The following is an 18,277-nucleotide window of genomic DNA, read 5'->3' on the forward strand; positions in this document are numbered from 1 at the left end:
CTAAAAGTTTGCCACTGCTTACTTATTTTTTCATATAATTACATGTTTGCTTGACAGGTGGAGTCATGGATTACGTTGTCTGTCCATTTAATACAGAACACAAGGTCCGTGGAACTGAGCTGCGAATGCACTTAATGACATGTCAGGTATGTGTTTTCATCTGATTTGTTAAAACATGCAACTTTAAAGAAAATGCAATTTTAGATTATTTGTGGAATTCTGAATACTAGTCCCTCCTCATGTTGACGCTCTCTATGCTCATCCATGCAAAGAAGCATGTAAGAGTAACATTTTGCATACCCCTCATCAATGCTAGCCAAACCCACTCATGAAAACCTCTAAATTTTCAGAAGACCATCTCATTGCTTAACCATACAAGCTCACTTACAGGCCCCTGTTACTTTAACAACTTAATAATTCTATATAAAAGTGCAGCGCTGGATAATAAAGAAAAAAAAAAAATATATATATGATCCAATGCATACGGCTTTTGGTTTAAAAAGTAACAGGGCACCTTCATTCAATTAAATTGAATAATAATTTCATGCACATTCCGTGGAGCAAAGGTGAGAGAGCCAGCGAGCTGGAGGTGAGAGACGCAGTGTCACCAAACAACCACTGGATCATCACATGTGCACCACTCGAATTCCAGGAAATTGAAAAAGAAGGGGGGGGGGGGCATAGGATTTTAATGGTGCCATATACATTGAGGTTACAACAAACCCATATAATAAAATATAAATTTCTCTTACGTCCTCCGACAGTCGCCGCCCCTTCATATTCATCACCAATGGGGGTTAATGACCTTCTCCGTAGGAGTAGCTAGGCAACAGAATGTTAATATTAAGGCTTTTAACATATCCCACCCCCACGGGGGTGGTCCCCTCAGTCAATACCCTCCTACTTCCTGTGTCCATACCTCAGTTTCAATGTCTAGCTTGTCAGGAGTAGCTGGATGTCTCTATGCTGGGGCATTTTGTCTCAGCCTTTTCTCTTTTTTTGATTTTATTTGAAGTTTTTTTTCTCTCACTTTACTTAGCTGTTCTTTTTTGTCAGCTTTAGTTAGTTCTTCTGATGAAGAGGATCGTGCGGGCTGGGTCTCAGGCTGATCCCCCTGGTCGCAGGTTGTGGGTCAGTGGCTTCCCAGTCTGCCATCGAGCGTTCAGTCAGGTATTTTTCCTGGCACAATGAACGACCCATCCCTGCTCGCTGCAGGGATGCTAGGTGAGGTGGCTACCTCACTGGACGCCTTGCGGTATCGCTCCGCAATCCTCCTGCGTCCTGGCTGCGACTCTCCCTGTCCCATGTGCAGTGGCTTGATCGCTTGTGCGGGTTCCCCACGCCTTTTAAGAGGTAAGTATATCTGTGTGGGGACCTGTCTGTTTGGGGGGTGTCAGTCTGGGACTGTGTAACCCTGACCCTGTTCACACTGCTGGAATCCCTGTCTGTCTTGGCTGCACTTTGTGACATGCAAGGAGGGGGGCTGTGCTGCACTATCTCTGGGATCAGAATGTGTGCTGTTCTTCATGTGTGACAGGCTGTGTGCTGCGGGGCATGATGTGTGTCATGTTTGTGCATACTGCGGCGACCGCTGCGGCGGTCCGCCATTATTTTTTATTACACTGCATGTGATAGTGTTTTTTACTGTGGGCGGGAGCGGCGCTTTTCAGCGCCAAGCGCCGCCATTTTGGCGGCGATCGCTCCGGCCTCATGCTGACACTGTAGGCAGCCATTTTCTTGTAGCCTTCCATAGGCTTTAATAGAGCGCCCTGATTGCATCACTTCCTCTTCTCCTGGGTGCACCGATCGAGGCAGCAGCAGCAGCGGTGGTCTCTGCAGGTTTTTACCTCTCTATCCTACAAATCCTTGCCTGAGTTTCTGTGCCTTTTCCCTGTGGGGGCTTGTGCTAGTGTGTGAGTGCGGTGGGCTGCGCTGACCGCGCTTTTAAAGGGGCAGTTGCTATTTATTCTCCTGCTAAATTTTTTTTTTTTTTTTTTTTTTGGGGGGCATGGATTCTCAGGAAAGCAAATTTCCTCTCACCTTGGTGGGAGGCCAAGGGGCTGCTGTTTCCCCCCCCCCAGGGGGTGATTTGGCTGCTGTTGTGGCTAACCTTGCTGCTCAGGTGCAAATGCTTGTGGCTGCTCAATCCACAAAACGGCCCAGGGTTTCTATTTCCTCGGATTCCGAGGGTGAGGGTGATGGGGCTGCTATGGCTGGGGTCTCCTTGTCGGGGTCCCGTTCCTGTGGGATCAGAAGTGGAGGCTGAGGTGGAAGGGGTTGATAATTCTCCCCCTGGCTCATCTGAAGAGCTTGCACTCATGGATGAATTGGTTGCTTCTATCAAACAAACACTGAGCTTGCAGGATGAGCCATGTCCTCCTGCTGTTTTAGCCTCCTATGGGACGCAGCGGAGACGCAGAACTTCACAGGTTTTTCCCTGCACTGATGATTTTCAGCGCGCTGTTAGTGAAAAGTGGTGCAATCTGCGGAAGCCTTTTGCTGGGCCAAGTAGGTTCAAGCTGCGTTATCCTTTCACGCCCGCTACTGATGAACGTTGGTGTGTGCCACCTCCGGTGGATCACGCGGTGGCGGTTTTGAATCAGTCTACTGCGATTCCTGCTGAGGATACGCCGGTGTTCCGGGATGCGACGGACAGGAGGCTGGAGTCTCTTACCCGTCATACTTATTCGGTTACCGGTTCTATGCTCAGCTATTTTTGCTTCGCTTATGGCAGCTCAGGCTGTCGCACATTGGACACAGGTGCTTAGGCGCGTCCTGGTGGCTGATTCTGCCCCTCCGGCGACGCTGGCTATGGTGGATCAAATCCATCAGGGTGTCATGTATTTGTGTGATGCGGACTTGGATATAGTACCGTTGGCTGCACGTGTGCACAGTGGGGCGGTGTTGTGTTGGTCTGTGGACAAGTCTTCGCGCAAGACCTTGGCTAATTTGCCATATAACGGATCTCGTCTTTTTGGCGACTCCTTGGATACTCTGATTAAGGGGATCACGCGTGGTAAGAGCACGCTCTTGCCCCAATCCCACAAGGCTAAGGCGGCTCCTGGTAAGAAGACCGCTTCCTTTCGGCCCTCTCAGGGTTCCTTTCGTGCCTTTCGGTCACACTATAAGGGCAAGCCATTCAAAGGCCAAGGCTCCCAGAAGAAGCCGTGGACAGGTAAGCAGAAGTCCGGCCAGTCCGGATCCGCTGCCCATAACAGTGCAGCCTGAAGGGGCGCCCTCACCCAGTTCTGGGGTGGGGGGACGCTTGCTCGGTTTTCTTCAACCCTGGCTGGCCCGCATTCGGGACAGGTGGGTTCAGGAAATCTTTCGATCTGGCTACAAGATCGAGTTTCTCTCCCGGCCGGAGAGCAGATTTTTTCCCTCAAATCTTCAACTGTCTCCGGAGCGTTTGCGGGATCTGCACCTAGCGGTGCGGGACTTGCGGGCTCAGGGAGTAGTGGTTCCGGTGCCTCATCGGGACAGATTTCGGGGGTTCTATTCCAATCTGTTCACCGTGCCCAGGAAGGAGGGCAAGGTGTGTCCGATTCTGGACTTGAATGCTCTGAACCGCTTTGTGCGGGTTCGCAAGTTCCGCATGGAATCCCTGCGGTCGGTGGTGGCTGCTCTGGTTCCGGGGGAATTCATGGCCTCCATCGACTTGAAGGATGCGTATCTTCACATCCCCATTTTCGAGGGTCACCAGAGGTACCTTCGATTCGCCATTGCGGAGGATCACTACCAGTTCGTGGCGCTGCCTTTTGGCCTCGCTTCGGCTCCACGGGTGTTCACCAAGGTCCTTGCACCGGTTCTGGCTTTGTTGAGAGCCCAGGGCATATCTGTCCTGGGGTATCTGGACGACATTCTGGTTCGGTCTGCGACCAGCCAGGGTCTCGTGAAGGACCTGTCCATCACGACGCAGACTCTGCAGGAGTTTGGTTGGACGATAAACTTTCCAAAGGCGACGCTGTGCCCGTCGGTTCGTCTTCCCTACCTGGGGATGATTCTGGACTCGGTCCAGGCAAGGGTTTTCCTGCCGGAAGACAAACTCAGGTCTCTTCAGGAAGAAGTCAGGTCCCTCAGGGACGTTCCGTGTTTGTCCATCCGGACGTGCATGCGCTGTTTGGGATTGATGGTCTCGGCTTTCGAGGCGATTCCCTTCGCCCAGTTTCACACGAGGGGTCTACAAGCGGAGATCCTGTCCAGGTGGGACGGGCCACCGCGATCTCTGGAGCTCCAGATTTCATTGAGTCATCGCACCAGAAGGGATCTTCTGTGGTGGCTCCAGTCCCCGACGGTGTCGGGGGGCAAGTCCTTTCGTCCTCTCTCATGGACGGTGATCACCACGGATGCCAGCCTGTTGGGCTGGGGTGGTGTCCTGGGCGTTCTGTCCGCCCAGGGAACTTGGTCGGTGGAGGAATCCTCCCTTCCGATCAACATTCTGGAACTACGAGCGATAAATCTGTCTGCGACGTTGGTCGGACAGGCTGCAGGGCCGTCCGGTTCGGGTGCAGACGGACAATGCCACAGCGGTGGCCTACATCAACCACCAAGGGGGCACCAGGAGTGCCCGAGCGGCTCGGGAGGTGGCCGAGATTCTGTCTTGGGCCGAGATTCACGTCCCGGCGATAACGGCAGTTCACATTCCGGGGGTGGAGAACTGGCAGGCGGATTATCTGAGTCGCCAGGCCCTGGACCAGGGGGAATGGTCCCTCCACCCGGATGTCTTCCAGATGTTGTGCGCGAAGTGGGGTCTTCCGGAGGTGGACCTGTTCGCGTCTCGTCTGAACAACAAAGTAAAGAGGTTCGTGGCAAGGACGCGCGATCCTCGGGCAGACGCGTCAGACGCGTTGGTAGCTCCGTGGCATCAGTACCGACTGATGTACGCATTTCCACCGATTCAACTGCTGTCCAGGTTCCTGCGCAGGTTGAGCTCGGAACAGCACGCGGTGATTCTTGTGGCACCGGACTGGCCTCGCCGGTCCTGGTACGCAGGCCTCGTGAATCTGGCGGTCGACGCCCCGTGGCGTCTGCCTCTTCGAGAGGATCTCCTGTCTCAAGGGCCGATATTCCATCCTGCTTTACAGTCGCTGGCTTTGACGGCCTGGCTGTTGAAACCGAGGTCCTGAAGGATAGGGGTCTCTCCCCTGAGGTCATTCACACTTTGATCAATGCGAGGAAGTCTTCCTCGGGGAAGGTCTATTACCGTACTTGGAAGGCCTATTTTGCCTGGTGTGAGTCCAGGGGGCATTCCCCTCGCACGTATTCGGTGTCTCGGGTGTTGTCCTTCCTTCAAACGGGTGTTGTCCAGCGTTTGGCGCTGGCTACGATTTAAGGGTCAGGTGTCTGCGTTGGCCGTTCTTTTTCAACGTCCTGTGGCATCTAACTCCTTGGTTGGCACTTTTGTTCAAGGGGTGCGACATCTGGTCCCTCCTAGGAGGGATTTGAATCTCGTTCTATCCGTGTTACAACATGCTCCTTTTGAACAGATCGGGAAGATCTCGTTGGCTATGTTGTCCAAGAAGGTCGCCTTTTTGGTGGCGATCACTTCGGCTCGCAGGGTGTCGGAGCTGGCAGCTTTGTCCTGCAGGTCTCCGTATCTGGTCGTTCGCCTGGATAAGGTGGTCTTGCGACCTAACCCTTCTTTTCTTCCGAAACGGATTTCTGATTTTCACCTCAATGAGGATATTGTCCTCCCTTCGCTCTGCGCGACGCCCAAGCATCCGAAGGAGGTGGATTTGCACTCTCTGGATGTTCGGGCGATCAGGGTGTACCTGACGTCGACTGAATCCTTTCGCAAGTCGGACTCCTTATTTGTCCTTCATGAGGGTCCTCGGAAGGGCATGGCGGCGTCGGCTTCTACCATCGCCAAATGGATCAGACAGACCATTGAACAGGCATATGCTTTGAAGGGGAAAGTTCCTCCTATGCCTGTGAAGGCGCACTCTACTAGATCTTTGAGTACGTCTTGGGCCTGTCATCATCGGGCTTCCGTGGCCCAGGTGTGTAAGGCGGCGACTTGGTCGTCCGTTCACACCTTCACTAAGTTCTACAAGGTGGATGTTCAGGCATCGGCTGATGCTTCCTTTGGCCGCAAGGTTCTTAGTGCGGCAGTACCTTAGGGTCCCTTGTTTTGGGCCCTTGGCTGTTTGGGATAGCGTTTTATCCCTGAGTTATTTGTTTTTTCCTGGGTTGTTGCTCCTGTTGAGCAATTTTTTTCATGCTACCCGGCTGGGTTCCTTCCCTTGGTAAGGTTCCTTTCTCTGTGGAGACGGCGTTGCCTTGGGCGCGGCTGCGTTTCCCACCCCTCATGTTTACACTGCTATGGGATGTCCCCATTGGTGATGAATATGAAGGGGCGGCGACTGTCGGAGGACGTAAGAGAAAACTGAATTTTTGTAAAATCTTACCTGTAAAATTCCTTTCTCTGAGTCCTCCGACAGTCGCCGCCCCCGCCCCTCTTTTGGGGTTTGATTATATACTCTACTGCTATTCCACTGAAACTGAGGTATGGACACAGGAAGTAGGAGGGTATTGACTGAGGGGACCACCCCCGTGGGGGTGGGATATGTTAAAAGCCTTAATATTAACATATTCTGTTGCCTAGCTACTCCTACGGAGAAGGTCATTAACCCCCATTGTTGATGAATATGAAGGGGCGGCGACTGTCGGAGGACTCGGAGAAAGGAATTTTACAGGTAAGATTTTACAAAAATTCCGTTTTCTCTTACGTCCTCCGACAGTCGCCGCCATCTTCATATTCGTCACAATGGGGTATTAGACTTTGCTCCGTAGGAGTAGCTAGGCAACAGAATATGTCAATATTAAAGCTTTTAACATATCCCCACCCCAGGGGGTGGTCCCCTCAGTCTATACCCTCCTGCTTCCTGTTTCATATCTCAGTTTCAATGTCTAGCTTGTCAGGAGTATTTTGTCTCAGCCTTTCTCTGTTCTTTTTTGATTTTTGTTTGAGTTTTTTCTCTCTCTTTACTTAGCTGTTATTTTTGTCAGCATTAGTTAGTTCTTCTGATGAAGAGGATTCGTGCAGGCTGGGTCTCGGGCTGATCCCCCTGGTCGCAGGTTGTGGGTCAGTGGCTTCCCAGCCTGCCTTCGAGCGTTCAGTCAGGTAATGCTTCTGGCACAATGAACGACCCATCCCTGTTCGGTGCAGGGATGCTATGGTGAGGTGGCTACCTCACTGGACGCTGTGCGGTTTCTCAACCCCAGTTTTGCTGCGTCCTGAATGCGACTCTCCCTGTCACATGTGCAATGGCTTGTTCGCCTGTGCGGGTTCCCCACGCCGTCTAGGAGGTAAGTGTATTTGTGTGGGGACCTGTCTGTTTGGGGGGTGTCAGTCTGGGACTGTGTAACCCTGCCTGTGTTCACACTGTTAAGTTCCCTATCTCTCTGACTGCATGCTGTGGGCTGCAAGGAGGGGGGGCTGTGCTGCACTATCTGTGTCAGACTGTGACTGTGTGGCAGGCTGTGTGCTGTGGGGCATGATTATATCGTGTTTGGGGCACATTACAGCGACCGCTGCGGCAGTCCGCCATGTTTTACTATACTGTGGTGTGTTTTTTTCACTTCACTGAGGTGGAGGAGCGGCGTTTTCGGCGCCATTTTGGCTGCGCTCGCTCCGGCCGCATGTTAACACTGCAGGCGGCCATTTTCTTGTAGCCTTCCATAGGCTTTGATAAAGCGCCCTGAGTTGCATCATTCCTTTTCCCTGGGCGCACCGATCGAGGCAGCAGTGGTCTATCCAGGTTTTTATCCTCTCTATCCCTATATCCTTGCCTGAGTTGAGCTTTTTATCCCTGTGGGGGTCTTCTTGTGCTAGTGTGTGTGTGCGGTGGGCTGCGCTCGCCGCACTTGTTAAAGTGGCAGTTAACCCTTTATTCTCCAGCATATTATTTGGGGGCAATGGATTCGCAGGGAAGCAGATCTCCTGCCACTTGGTGGGAGGCCGAGGGTCTGCTGTTTTCTCTCCCAGGGGGGGATTTGGCTGAGGTTGTGGCTAACCTTACTGCTCAGGTGAAAATGCTTATGGCTGCTCAATCCACAAAACGGCCCAGAGTTTTTCAATTCCCTCTGGTTCAGAGGGTAATGGTGATGGGGCTACTATGGCTGGGATCTCCTTATCGGGGTCCCGTTCCTCCCTGGATCTTGTGGGGTCCGAGGTGGAGGCTGAGGTTAAAGGGGTTGATAATTCTCCCCCTGGCTCGTCTGAAGAGCTTAAACTCATGGATGAATTGGTTGCTTCTATTGAACAAACGCTGCGTTTGCAGGATGAACCATGTCCTCCTGCTGCCCTGGCAGCTTGGGGGACTCGGAAAAGACGCCAGGCATCGCAGGTCTTTCCCTGCACTGATGATTTTCAGTGCGCTGTTAGGGAACAATGGCGCACTATACGCAAGCCTTTTGCTGTGCCAAGTAGGTTCAGCTGCGTTATCCTTTCACTCCCGCTTTTGATGAGCGGTGGTGTGTACCGCCTCCGGTGGGTCGCGCGGTAGCGGTTTTGAATAAGTCCGCTGCGATTCCTGCAGAGGATGCCCCGGTGTTCCGGGATGCCATGGACAGGAGGCTGGAGTCTTTTGCCCGTCATACTTATTCTATTGCGAGTTCTATGCTAAAAGCTCTATTTGCTTCTTTTCTGGCAGCCCAGGCTGTCGCGAGTTGGACGCAGGGGCTTAGACGCGTCCTGGTGGCTGATTCGGCCTCACCGGCGACATTGGATATGGTGGATCAAATCCATCAGGGTGTCATGTATTTGTGTGATGCGGACTTGGATATAGTACCGTTGGCTGCACGTGTACACAGTGTGGCGGTATTGTCTCGCCGCCTGGTTTGGTTGCAGTGTTGGTCTGTGGACCAATCTTCGCGCAAGACCTTAGCCAATCTGCCCTATGATTGATCTCGCCTTTTTGGAGAATCCTTGGATACACTGATAAAGGGGATCACGGGTGGTAAGAGCACGCTCTTGCCCCAATCCCACAAGGCTATGGTGGCTCCTGGTAAGAAGCATGATTCTTTTCGGCCCTCTCCGGGGTCCTTTCGTGCTTTTCGGGCGCACTATAAGGGCAAGCCGTTCAAAGGTCTAGGCTCCCAAATGAAGCCGTGGTCAGGTAAGCAGAAGTCCGGCCAGTCCGAACCCGCTGCCCATAACGATGCGGCCTGAAGGGGCGCCATCACCCAGTTCTGGGGTGGGGGGACGCTTGCTCGGTTTTTTCTTCAACCCTGGTTGGCCCGTGTTCGCGACAGGTGGGTTCAGATATTCGTTCGTTCTGGCTACAAGATCGAGTTTTCTCTCTCGGCCGGAGAGCGGATTTTTTCCCTCAGGTGGTTCCGGTGCCTCATTGGGACAGATTTCGGGGGTTCTCTTCCGATCTGTTCACTGTGCCCAGGAAGGAGGGCAGGGTACGTCCAATTCTGGACTTACAGGCTCTGAACCGCTTTGTGCGGGTTCGCAGGTTCTGCATGGAATCCCTGCGGTCGGTGGTGGCTGCCCTGGTTCCTTGGGAATTCATGGCTTCCATCGACTTGAAGGATGCGTGCCTTCACATCCCGTTTTTCGAGGGTTACCAGAGGTACCTTCGATTCGCCATTGCGGAGGATCACTACCAATTCGTGGCGTTACCTTTTGGTCTCGCTTCGGCTCCACGGGTTTTCGCCAAGGTGCTTGCACCGGTTTCTGGCTTTGTTGAGAGCCCAGGGCATCTCTGTCCTGGGATCTCTGGAAGATATTCTGGTTCGGTCTGCGACCAGCCAGGGTCTGGAGGAGGACCTGTCCGTCACGATGCTGACTCTACAGGAGTTTGGTTGGACGATAAATTTTCCAAAGTCGACGCTGTGTCCGTCGATTCGTCTTCCCTACCTGGGAATGATTCTGGACTCGGTCCAGGCGAAGGTCTTCATACCGGACGACAAACTCAGGACTCTTCAGGAAGAAGTCAGGTCCCTCAGGGACGTTACGTGCTCGTCACTCCGGACGCGCATGAGATGTCTGGGATTGATGGTCTCGGCTTTCGAGGCGATTCCCTTCGCCCAGTTTCACACGCGGGGTCTCCAAGCGGAGATCCTGTCCAGGTGGGACGGGCGACCGCACCCTCTGGATCTCCAGATTTCGTTGGGCCATCGCACCAGAAGGGATCTTCTGTGGTGGCTCCAGTCCCCGGCGGTGTCGGGGGGCAAGTCTTTTCGTCCTCTCTCATGGACGGTGGTCACCACGAATGCCAGCCTGTCTGCCAGCCTGTCCGGCTCGGGTGGTGTTCTGGGCGTTCTGTCCGCCCAGGGAAATTGGCCGGAGGAGGAATCCTCCCTTCCGATCAACATTCTGGAATTGCGTGCGATAAATCTCTGCCTTCGACATTGGACGGACAGGCTGCAGGGCTGTCCGGTTCGGGTGCAGACGGACAATGCCAAAGCGGTGGCTTACGTCATTCGCCAAGGGGGCACCAAGAGAGCCCGAGCGGCGCGGGAAGTGGCCGGCATTCTGTCTTGGGCCGAGACACACGTCCCGGCGATATCGGCGGTTCACATTCCGGGGGTGGAGAACTGGCAGGCGGATTATCTGAAGCCGCCAGTCCCTGGACCAGGGGGAATGGTCCCTCCACCCGGATGTCTTCCAGATATTGTGCGCGAAGTGGGGTCTTCCGGAGGTAGACCTGTTCGCGTCTCGTCTGAACAGCAATTTGAAAAGGTTCGTGGCATGGCCGCGCGATCCTCGGGCAGACGCGTCAGACGCGTTGGTAGCTCCGTGGCATCAGTATCGACTGATGTATGCGTTTTCACCGTTTTCAATTGCTGTCCGGGTTCCTTCGCAGGTTGAACTCGGAACCAATACACAGTGATTCTTGTGGCACCGGACTGGCCTCGCCGGTCCTGGTACGCTGACCTCGTGCATTTGGCGGTCGACGCCCCGTGGCGTCTTCCTCTTCGAGAAGATCTCCGGTCTCAAGGGCCAATATTCCATCCTGCTTTAGTCGCTGGCTTTGACGGCCTGGCTGTTGAAACCGAGGTCCTGAGGGATAGGGGTCTCTCCCGTGAGGGCATTCACACTTTGATCGACGCGAGGCAATATTCCTCGGGGAAGGTCTATTACCGTACTTGGAAGGCCTATTTTGCCTGGTGTGAGTCCGGGGGTTTTCACCTCGCCCGTACTCGGTGTCTAGGGTGTTGTCCTTCTTCGAAAGGGTGTTGTCCAGCGTTTGGCGCTGGCTACGATCAAGGGTCAGGTGTCTGCGATGGCCGTTCTTTCTCAACGTCCTATGGCATCTAACTCCTTGGTTGGCATTTTGTTCAGGGGCATCTGGTCCCTCCTAGGAGGGTGCCTCTGCCTCCTTGGGACTGGACTCTTGTTCTGTCCGTGTTACAACATGGTCCTTTTGAACGGATCAGGTAGATCTCGTTGTCTATGTTGTCCTAGAAGGTCACCTTTTTTGGTGGCGATCACTTCGGCTCGCAGAGTGTCGGAGCTGGCAGCTTGTCCTGCAAATGTCTGTATCTGGTCACTCACTTGGTTAAGGTGGTCTTGCGACCTAACCCTTCTTTTTTTCCGAAGAGGGTTTCATAATTTCACCTCCATGAGGACATTGTCTTGCCTTCGCCTTGCGCGAAGTCTGAACATCCGAAGGAGGTGGAGTTGCACTCCTTGGATGTTGTTCGGGCGATTAGGATTTGCCTAAAATCGTCTGAATCTGTTCGCAAGTCGGATTCTTGTTTGTCCTTCCGGGGGTCCTCGGAAGGGCGTAGCGGCGTCGGCTTCTGCCGTCGCCAATTGATTCAGACAGGTCATTGAACAGGCCTATGTTTTGCAGGGAAAAGTTTCCCCTATGCCTGTGAAGGCGCACTCTACCAGATCTCTGAGTACGTCTTGGGCCTGTCATGGGGCTTCTGTGGCCCAGGTGTGTAGGGCGGCGTCTTGGTCGACCGTGCACACCTTCACTCTATTCTACAGAGTGGATGTTCGAGCATCGGCTGATGCTTCCTTTGGCCGCAAGGTTCTTAGTGCGGCGGTTCCTTAGGGTCCCTTGTTTTGGACCTTTGGGCTGTTTGGGATTTCTTTTTATCCCTGGGTTATTTGTTTTTTTCCTGGGTTATTGCTCCCGTTGAGCAAGTTTTTTTCTCATGTTGCCCAGCTGGTTTCCTTCCTTTGGTAAGGTTACTTTCTTTCATGTGGAGACTGCGTTGCCTTTAGGCGCGGCTGCGTTTCCCACCCCTCATGTTTGCACTGCTTTGGGACGTCCCCATTGTGACGAATATGAAGATGGCGGCGACTGTCGGAGGACGTAAGAGAAAACTGAATTTTTGTAAAATCTTACCTGTAAAATTCCTTTCACTGAGTCCTCCGACAGTCGCCGCCCCCGCCCCTCTTTTGGGGTTTAGGTACTCTACTGCTATTCCACTGAAACTGAGATATGAAACAGGAAGCAGGAGGGTATAGACTGAGGGGACCACCCCCCTGGGGTGGGGATATGTTAAAAGCTTTAATATTGACATATTCTGTTGCCTAGCTACTCCTACGGAGCAAAGTCTAATACCCCATTGTGACGAATATGAAGATGGCGGCGACTGTCGGAGGACTCAGAGAAAGGAATTTTACAGGTAAGATTTTACAAAAATTCCATTTTTATTCAAATTCAAACCTACATGTCATAAAAAAACTCTAAGAGTATCAGTTATTGTACAAGAGTCACATAATATATACATCAAAAACATCAATGGTACAATTATAGTAATGGATCATGGACAGATACACGATGCTTCAAGACCCGAATTTCCTGTAAGTAGGTCCCAAAATGGTCCATGTCCATCCAGAAACTTTACATGTTTCGCGGCTTTCAGCCGCTTCTTCAGAAGTTTATTATGTAAAAAATGAACTGTGATGAATAAATAAGTACAGCGTCAATATCAAATGTAGATTATTAGGACAATACAATATCGATTCCAAGTATGCTGCCGACAGTGCTGACCCCACATAGTGCCACCGCCACACCTGATGTTAAGAAGAGAGAGAAGGCACCCAGCCACATCAAAAAGCCCCCCAGGCGAGTGTGGTGACGTCCAAGGCAACCCACATCAACACCGCACAGGCAGTTGGGAAAAGGGTTAAAGAGAAGAAGGTTGTAGATAGATGGATATAAACAGATTCAAATCCCACCTGTATGATGATTAAAGAGAGTGGAATGACCCCTGAGATATGATGAATCCACTGATACTCCTAATTGTTTCATAAAAACAACCACTTCTATAGCAACCGGGTTAGCGGTAGCAGTTCCTAAGGCAAGATAGTTATATTTTAGGTACATATAGAAATGAATACCATCCCAAAGGGAATTTGGAATATTTAGTGATAAATATAAATGTAAATCACAATATACTCTAACCCCAAGAAATCCAACGTGGATACCCTAGGAATGGGTAGAAACCCCCTTATGGGCGGCCAAGGGCAGTCTCCAAAGTCAGTAGATGGAAATGTAGTCCAGCCACAAAGCTCTAAAAATATTCTTGAATTGTTTGTATGCCGTATAGATTGGTAAAGGAAACTTGGAAGTTCCCTGTTGTGACTGTAACCCCAGCCTAGAAAAAGGTAAAAATAAAAAAGACCATAATAAATAGGTATCAATTTAAGAACAAAAGTGTTCATAGTGTAAGGAAGTTTCCACTCGGTACGAGTTACATATGCCCTCCATACATCTTACCTGAACATGAGACGCCGTGACAACCTGGCCGCCTGTATCTGCCGAGTGATGGAGTAGCGTCTCTTAACCACTTGCCTACAGTGCACTTTCACCCCCTTCCTGCCCAGGCCAATTTTCAGCTTTCAGCGCTCTTACACTTTGAATGACAATTGCGCGGTCATGCTACACTGTACCCATATGACATTTTTATCATTTTTTTTTTCACACAAATAGAGCTTTCTTTTGGTGGTATTTAATCACCTCTGGGTTTTTTATTTCTTAGAAAAAAAAAAGACAGAACATTTTGAAAAAAAAAGTTTTTCTTATTTTCTGTGAGTAAATTTTGAAAATACATTTTTCTCCTTCACTGATGTGCGCTGATGAGGCGGCACTGATGGGCTGCACTGATAGGCTGCACCGCTGAGGTGGCACTGATGAGGTACTAATATGCTGCACTCAGAGGTGGCACTGCTGGGCACAGAGGTGGCACTGAGAGGCGGCACTGATGGACACTGACGGGTGGCACTGATGGGCGGCACTGATGAGCAGCACCATCAGTGCCCATAGTGCTGCCAGTCAGTGCCCATCAGTGCCTAGATGAGCAGGCACTGATGGTCACTGACTGGCAGCACTATGGGCACTGATGGCATTTTATTTCAATCTTGTGTAATCAGGGCACTGGTGATCAGTGCCCTGATTACATTTCTCTGTGTCCCCTATGAGGAGGAGCCGCTGATCGGCTCTCCTCGCCTCACACACTGACAGTGTGAGCCGAGGAGAGCCGAATAACGGCACTTCCTCATTTACATGTGACCGGCTGTGATTGGACACAGCCGATCACATGGGTAAAGAGTCATGTCATTGACTCTTTACCGAGATGGGCGAGCGGAGCGGCAATCGTGACCGCGCCGCTCGCCCCCGGGGGCGTGCGAGAGAGGCTGTTCTGGTGTGTCATTTGACGGCGGGTAGTAAGTGGTTAAGGCGCCACAATCCGGACAGCAGCCAATCCCGTACCACGGAATTGGCGCGCCGGACCCACTGTCAAAGGGCGCATGCGTGGGAATCGCGCACGCGCTCTGCACGTCAACGGCTATGAAGAGAGTGAGCTCCAGAGCCGGACGGGCCAGGGGAGGCGGCGGAGGAGGGCGGGGAATCCACCCATCAACCCGCCGCCAACCCTCCAGACAGTGTGTGTGTGTGTGTGTGTGTGTGTGTGTGTGTGTATGTATGTATGTATGTATGTATGTATGTATGTATGTATATATATATATATATATATATATATATATATATATATAATATATATATGTATGTGTGTATATATTGTAAAGTTTGGGGGTTCTAGCTCCACCGGATTGAGTGCACAACCGTTTAAAACATAAACAAAAAGGCTTTATTTCAGCAAACTTAAACAGGCTTCCAGCAGTGCATAAATCAAACACAACATAAAGTCCGCTTTTCTTCAGCACAAAGGAATAAAGCAAGAAAAAAGGCACATACGGTTTTGTGGATGGGTCTTCACCCCAAGGTTTGAAACAGTCCTTAATAGACCTCTCAGCAGCTTCCAGCAAACTTGCAGCTCCTTCAGACAGGTGCAACCACCAAACTACTCCTCCCCCACACTCACCTATTGCTGCTTCCTGTCTCTTAAGGACTGCTTCTCATGGGTCTTAACCCTGTATGTGCTGGAATCCCTTATGGTCAGGGGTGGGGGCTCTTTCCCACCCGAATATCACTACAGAGCCCCCCAAATTCCGGGTCCCAAATATCGCTCTATTCAACACAGAGAGCACTGCGATTCAGTCCTCCTGATTTTAGCTATTTCCAGGAATTTCTCACCCGTCTTGGGTGACCCCCTGAACATTTCCCAACTACCCTTAAAGAGACCACAACCCAAACACAGGAGATATATAGCGATTGTCCAGGACCCAACCTTGGCGTCCTGTACATATCCCCCCCCTCTGCCTCAACGCGGAGGTGTTGGAGGCACCACACGACAGCATACAGTGGACTCGGGAGAGGGCATCGGCATTCTGATGCTGTCTCCCGGGTCTGTGTTCTACCACAAAATTGAACTCCTGGAGAGAAAGGAACCACCTTGTCACCCTGGCATTGGTGTACTTGTTCTGTCTCATCCAGGTCAATGGGGCATGGTCTGACACCAGGCGAAACCTCCTACCTAGGAGAAAATACCGTAGGGAGTCCAAAGCCCACTTGATGGCAAGACACTCCCGCTCCACCACAGCGTAGTTTCTCTCTGCTGTCGTTAGCTTCCTACTCAGAAAAACCACGGGGTGTTCTTCCCCATTGACCACTTGAGAGAGGACCGCTCCTAATCCTTCACTTGAAGCATCTGTCTGCACTACAAAATCCTTGGAGAAATCGGGAGCTACGAGCACCGGATGTTGGCATAATGCCGCCTTAAGCTTCTGAAAAGCTTCTTCGGCATTCGCGCTCCACTTTATCATCACTGACTTTCTACCTTTGGTCAAGTCAGTCAATGGTGCAGCAATGGTGGCAAAGTTGGGGACAAACCTCCGGTAGTAGCCAACTATGCCCAAAAATGCTCTGACCTGCTTTTTGGTTAGGGGACGGGGCCAGCCCTGTATGGCTTCTACCTTATTCATTTGGGGTTTAACCAGCCCTCTACCCACAATGTACCCTAGGTACTTGGCTTCCTCCATCCCGATTGCACATTTCTCTGGATTGATGGTGAACCCTGCTCTTCTCAAGGAGTCTACGACTGCCTGAACCCGGGGAAGATGGGACTCCCAATCAGTGCTGAAGACGACTATGTCATCCAGGTAGACGGAAGCATATCTTTGATGTGGACGTAAAGTTTTATCCATGGCCCTTTGGAATGTGGCAGGGGCAGAGTGCAGACCAAATGGCATCCTTTTGTACTGGAAGTGGCCTTCCGGGGTGGAGAAGGCTGTTTTCTCCCTGGCCTCCTTGGTTAGGGGAATCTGCCAGTACCCTTTTGTGAGGTCAAGCGTGGTGATATACCTGGCTGGACCCAACCTCTCAATTAACTCGTCTATCCGGGGCATAGGATATGCATCGAACTTGGAGATTTCATTAAGCTTTCTGAAGTCATTGCAGAAGCGAAGAGTGCCGTTGGGTTTAGGCACCAACACAATTGGACTCGACCACTCGCTCTGCGACTCTTCAATGACATCAAGCTCAAGCATTCTTTTTACCTCCTCAGACACTGCCACCCTATGAGCTTCTGGGATACGATACGGCTTTAACCGGATTTTTTCATTGGGCTCGGTTACAATGTCATGCTCGATGACATTGGTGAGACCAGGTACCCCTGAAAACATGTCCCTATTTCTTTGCAGAAATTCTTTTGCCTGTTGGGTCTGGGGCCTAGACAGGGTAGCAGCAACCTGCACTAGGTCAATCCCTGCAGGGTCCCCTGACTGGACACCTATCACTGCAGACACCTGTTCTCTATCTCTCCAGGGTTTCAACAAATTTATGTGGTAGATCTGGTATGGCTTTCTTCTCCCAGGCTGGTGTACCTTGTAGTTCACTTCCCCCATTTTTTCCACCATCTCAAACGGACCTTGCCACTTGGCCAAGAACTTGCTCTCCACCGTTGGTATTAGGACGGCCACCCGGTCTCCTATTTGAAATTGTCTGATTTTAGCCGACCGGTTGTACACCCTTCTTTGGGCATCTTGAGCCTTCTGCAGATGCTCCCTCACCAACGGCATTACCTTAGCCACTCTCTCTCGCATTTGGGAGATATGCTCTACCACAGTTTTGTGTGGGGAAGACTCACTTTCCCATGTCTCCTTTACTAGATCTAGCAACCCCCGGGGCCTTCGCCCATACACTAACTCAAACGGTGAGAAACCCGTTGATGCTTGTGGAACCTCCCGGATGGCAAACAACAGGGCAGGGAGTAACATATCCCAATCCTTCCCATCTTTCTGGACCACTCTTTTTAACATGCATTTTAAAGTTTTATTGAACCTCTCGACTAGGCCATCAGTCTGCGGGTGATAGACGGACGTCCGCAACTGTTTAATCTGGAACAGTTTGCACAAGTCCGCCATCACTTTGGACATAAAAGGGGTGCCCTGGTCCGTCAATATTTCTTTGGGGAACCCCGTTCGGGAAAACATTTGAAACAGTTCCCTGGCAATGGCCTTAGAGGAAGTTTTCCTTAAAGGGACTGCTTCTGGATATCTAGTGGCATAGTCTAGGATGACTAGTATATATTGGTACCCCCTTGCTGACTTCACCAGGGGTCCTACGAGATCCATTGCAATTCGTTCAAATGGTACCTCGATAATTGGCAAGGGTACCAGGGGGTTTCTGTAATGGGACACCGGGGCAGTTAACTGGCAAGTCGGACAGGACGCACAATACCTTTTAACCTCGGCCTTTACCCCTGGCCAGTAAAACCGGTCAGTTACCCTGGCCTCTGTTTTTTCTGCCCCCAGGTGTCCTCCCAGTGCATCATTGTGGGCTAGATCGAGAAGCATCCGCCTATAAGGCTGGGGAACCAGCAACTGCTCGACAGTTTCCCCTCGGCTTTCAGCCACTCGATAAACCAAGTTATCTTTCAATGCAAAATGAGGAAACCTCTG

General features: G+C 51.5%; 1 protein-coding gene across 1 annotated transcript in view; it reads left to right on the plus strand.

The window, feature by feature from the left end:
* LOC309548200 (gametocyte-specific factor 1-like) overlaps positions 1-18,277 on the plus strand; it is a gene marked incomplete at its 3' end in the record, with an annotated part of 388,446 nt that overhangs the window by 56,086 nt on the left and 314,083 nt on the right. Inside the window, exon 2 of the mRNA XM_082248155.1 lies at positions 58-146. Coding sequence (XP_082104281.1) covers positions 66-146 — 81 coding nt within the window. The 5' untranslated portion in view covers positions 58-65. The remainder of the gene's footprint in view (positions 1-57; positions 147-18,277) is intronic.

This window comes from Pelophylax lessonae, assembly GCF_965119305.1.
Source record: "Pelophylax lessonae genome assembly, chromosome: 2".
Lineage (NCBI taxonomy): Eukaryota > Metazoa > Chordata > Amphibia > Anura > Ranidae > Pelophylax > Pelophylax lessonae.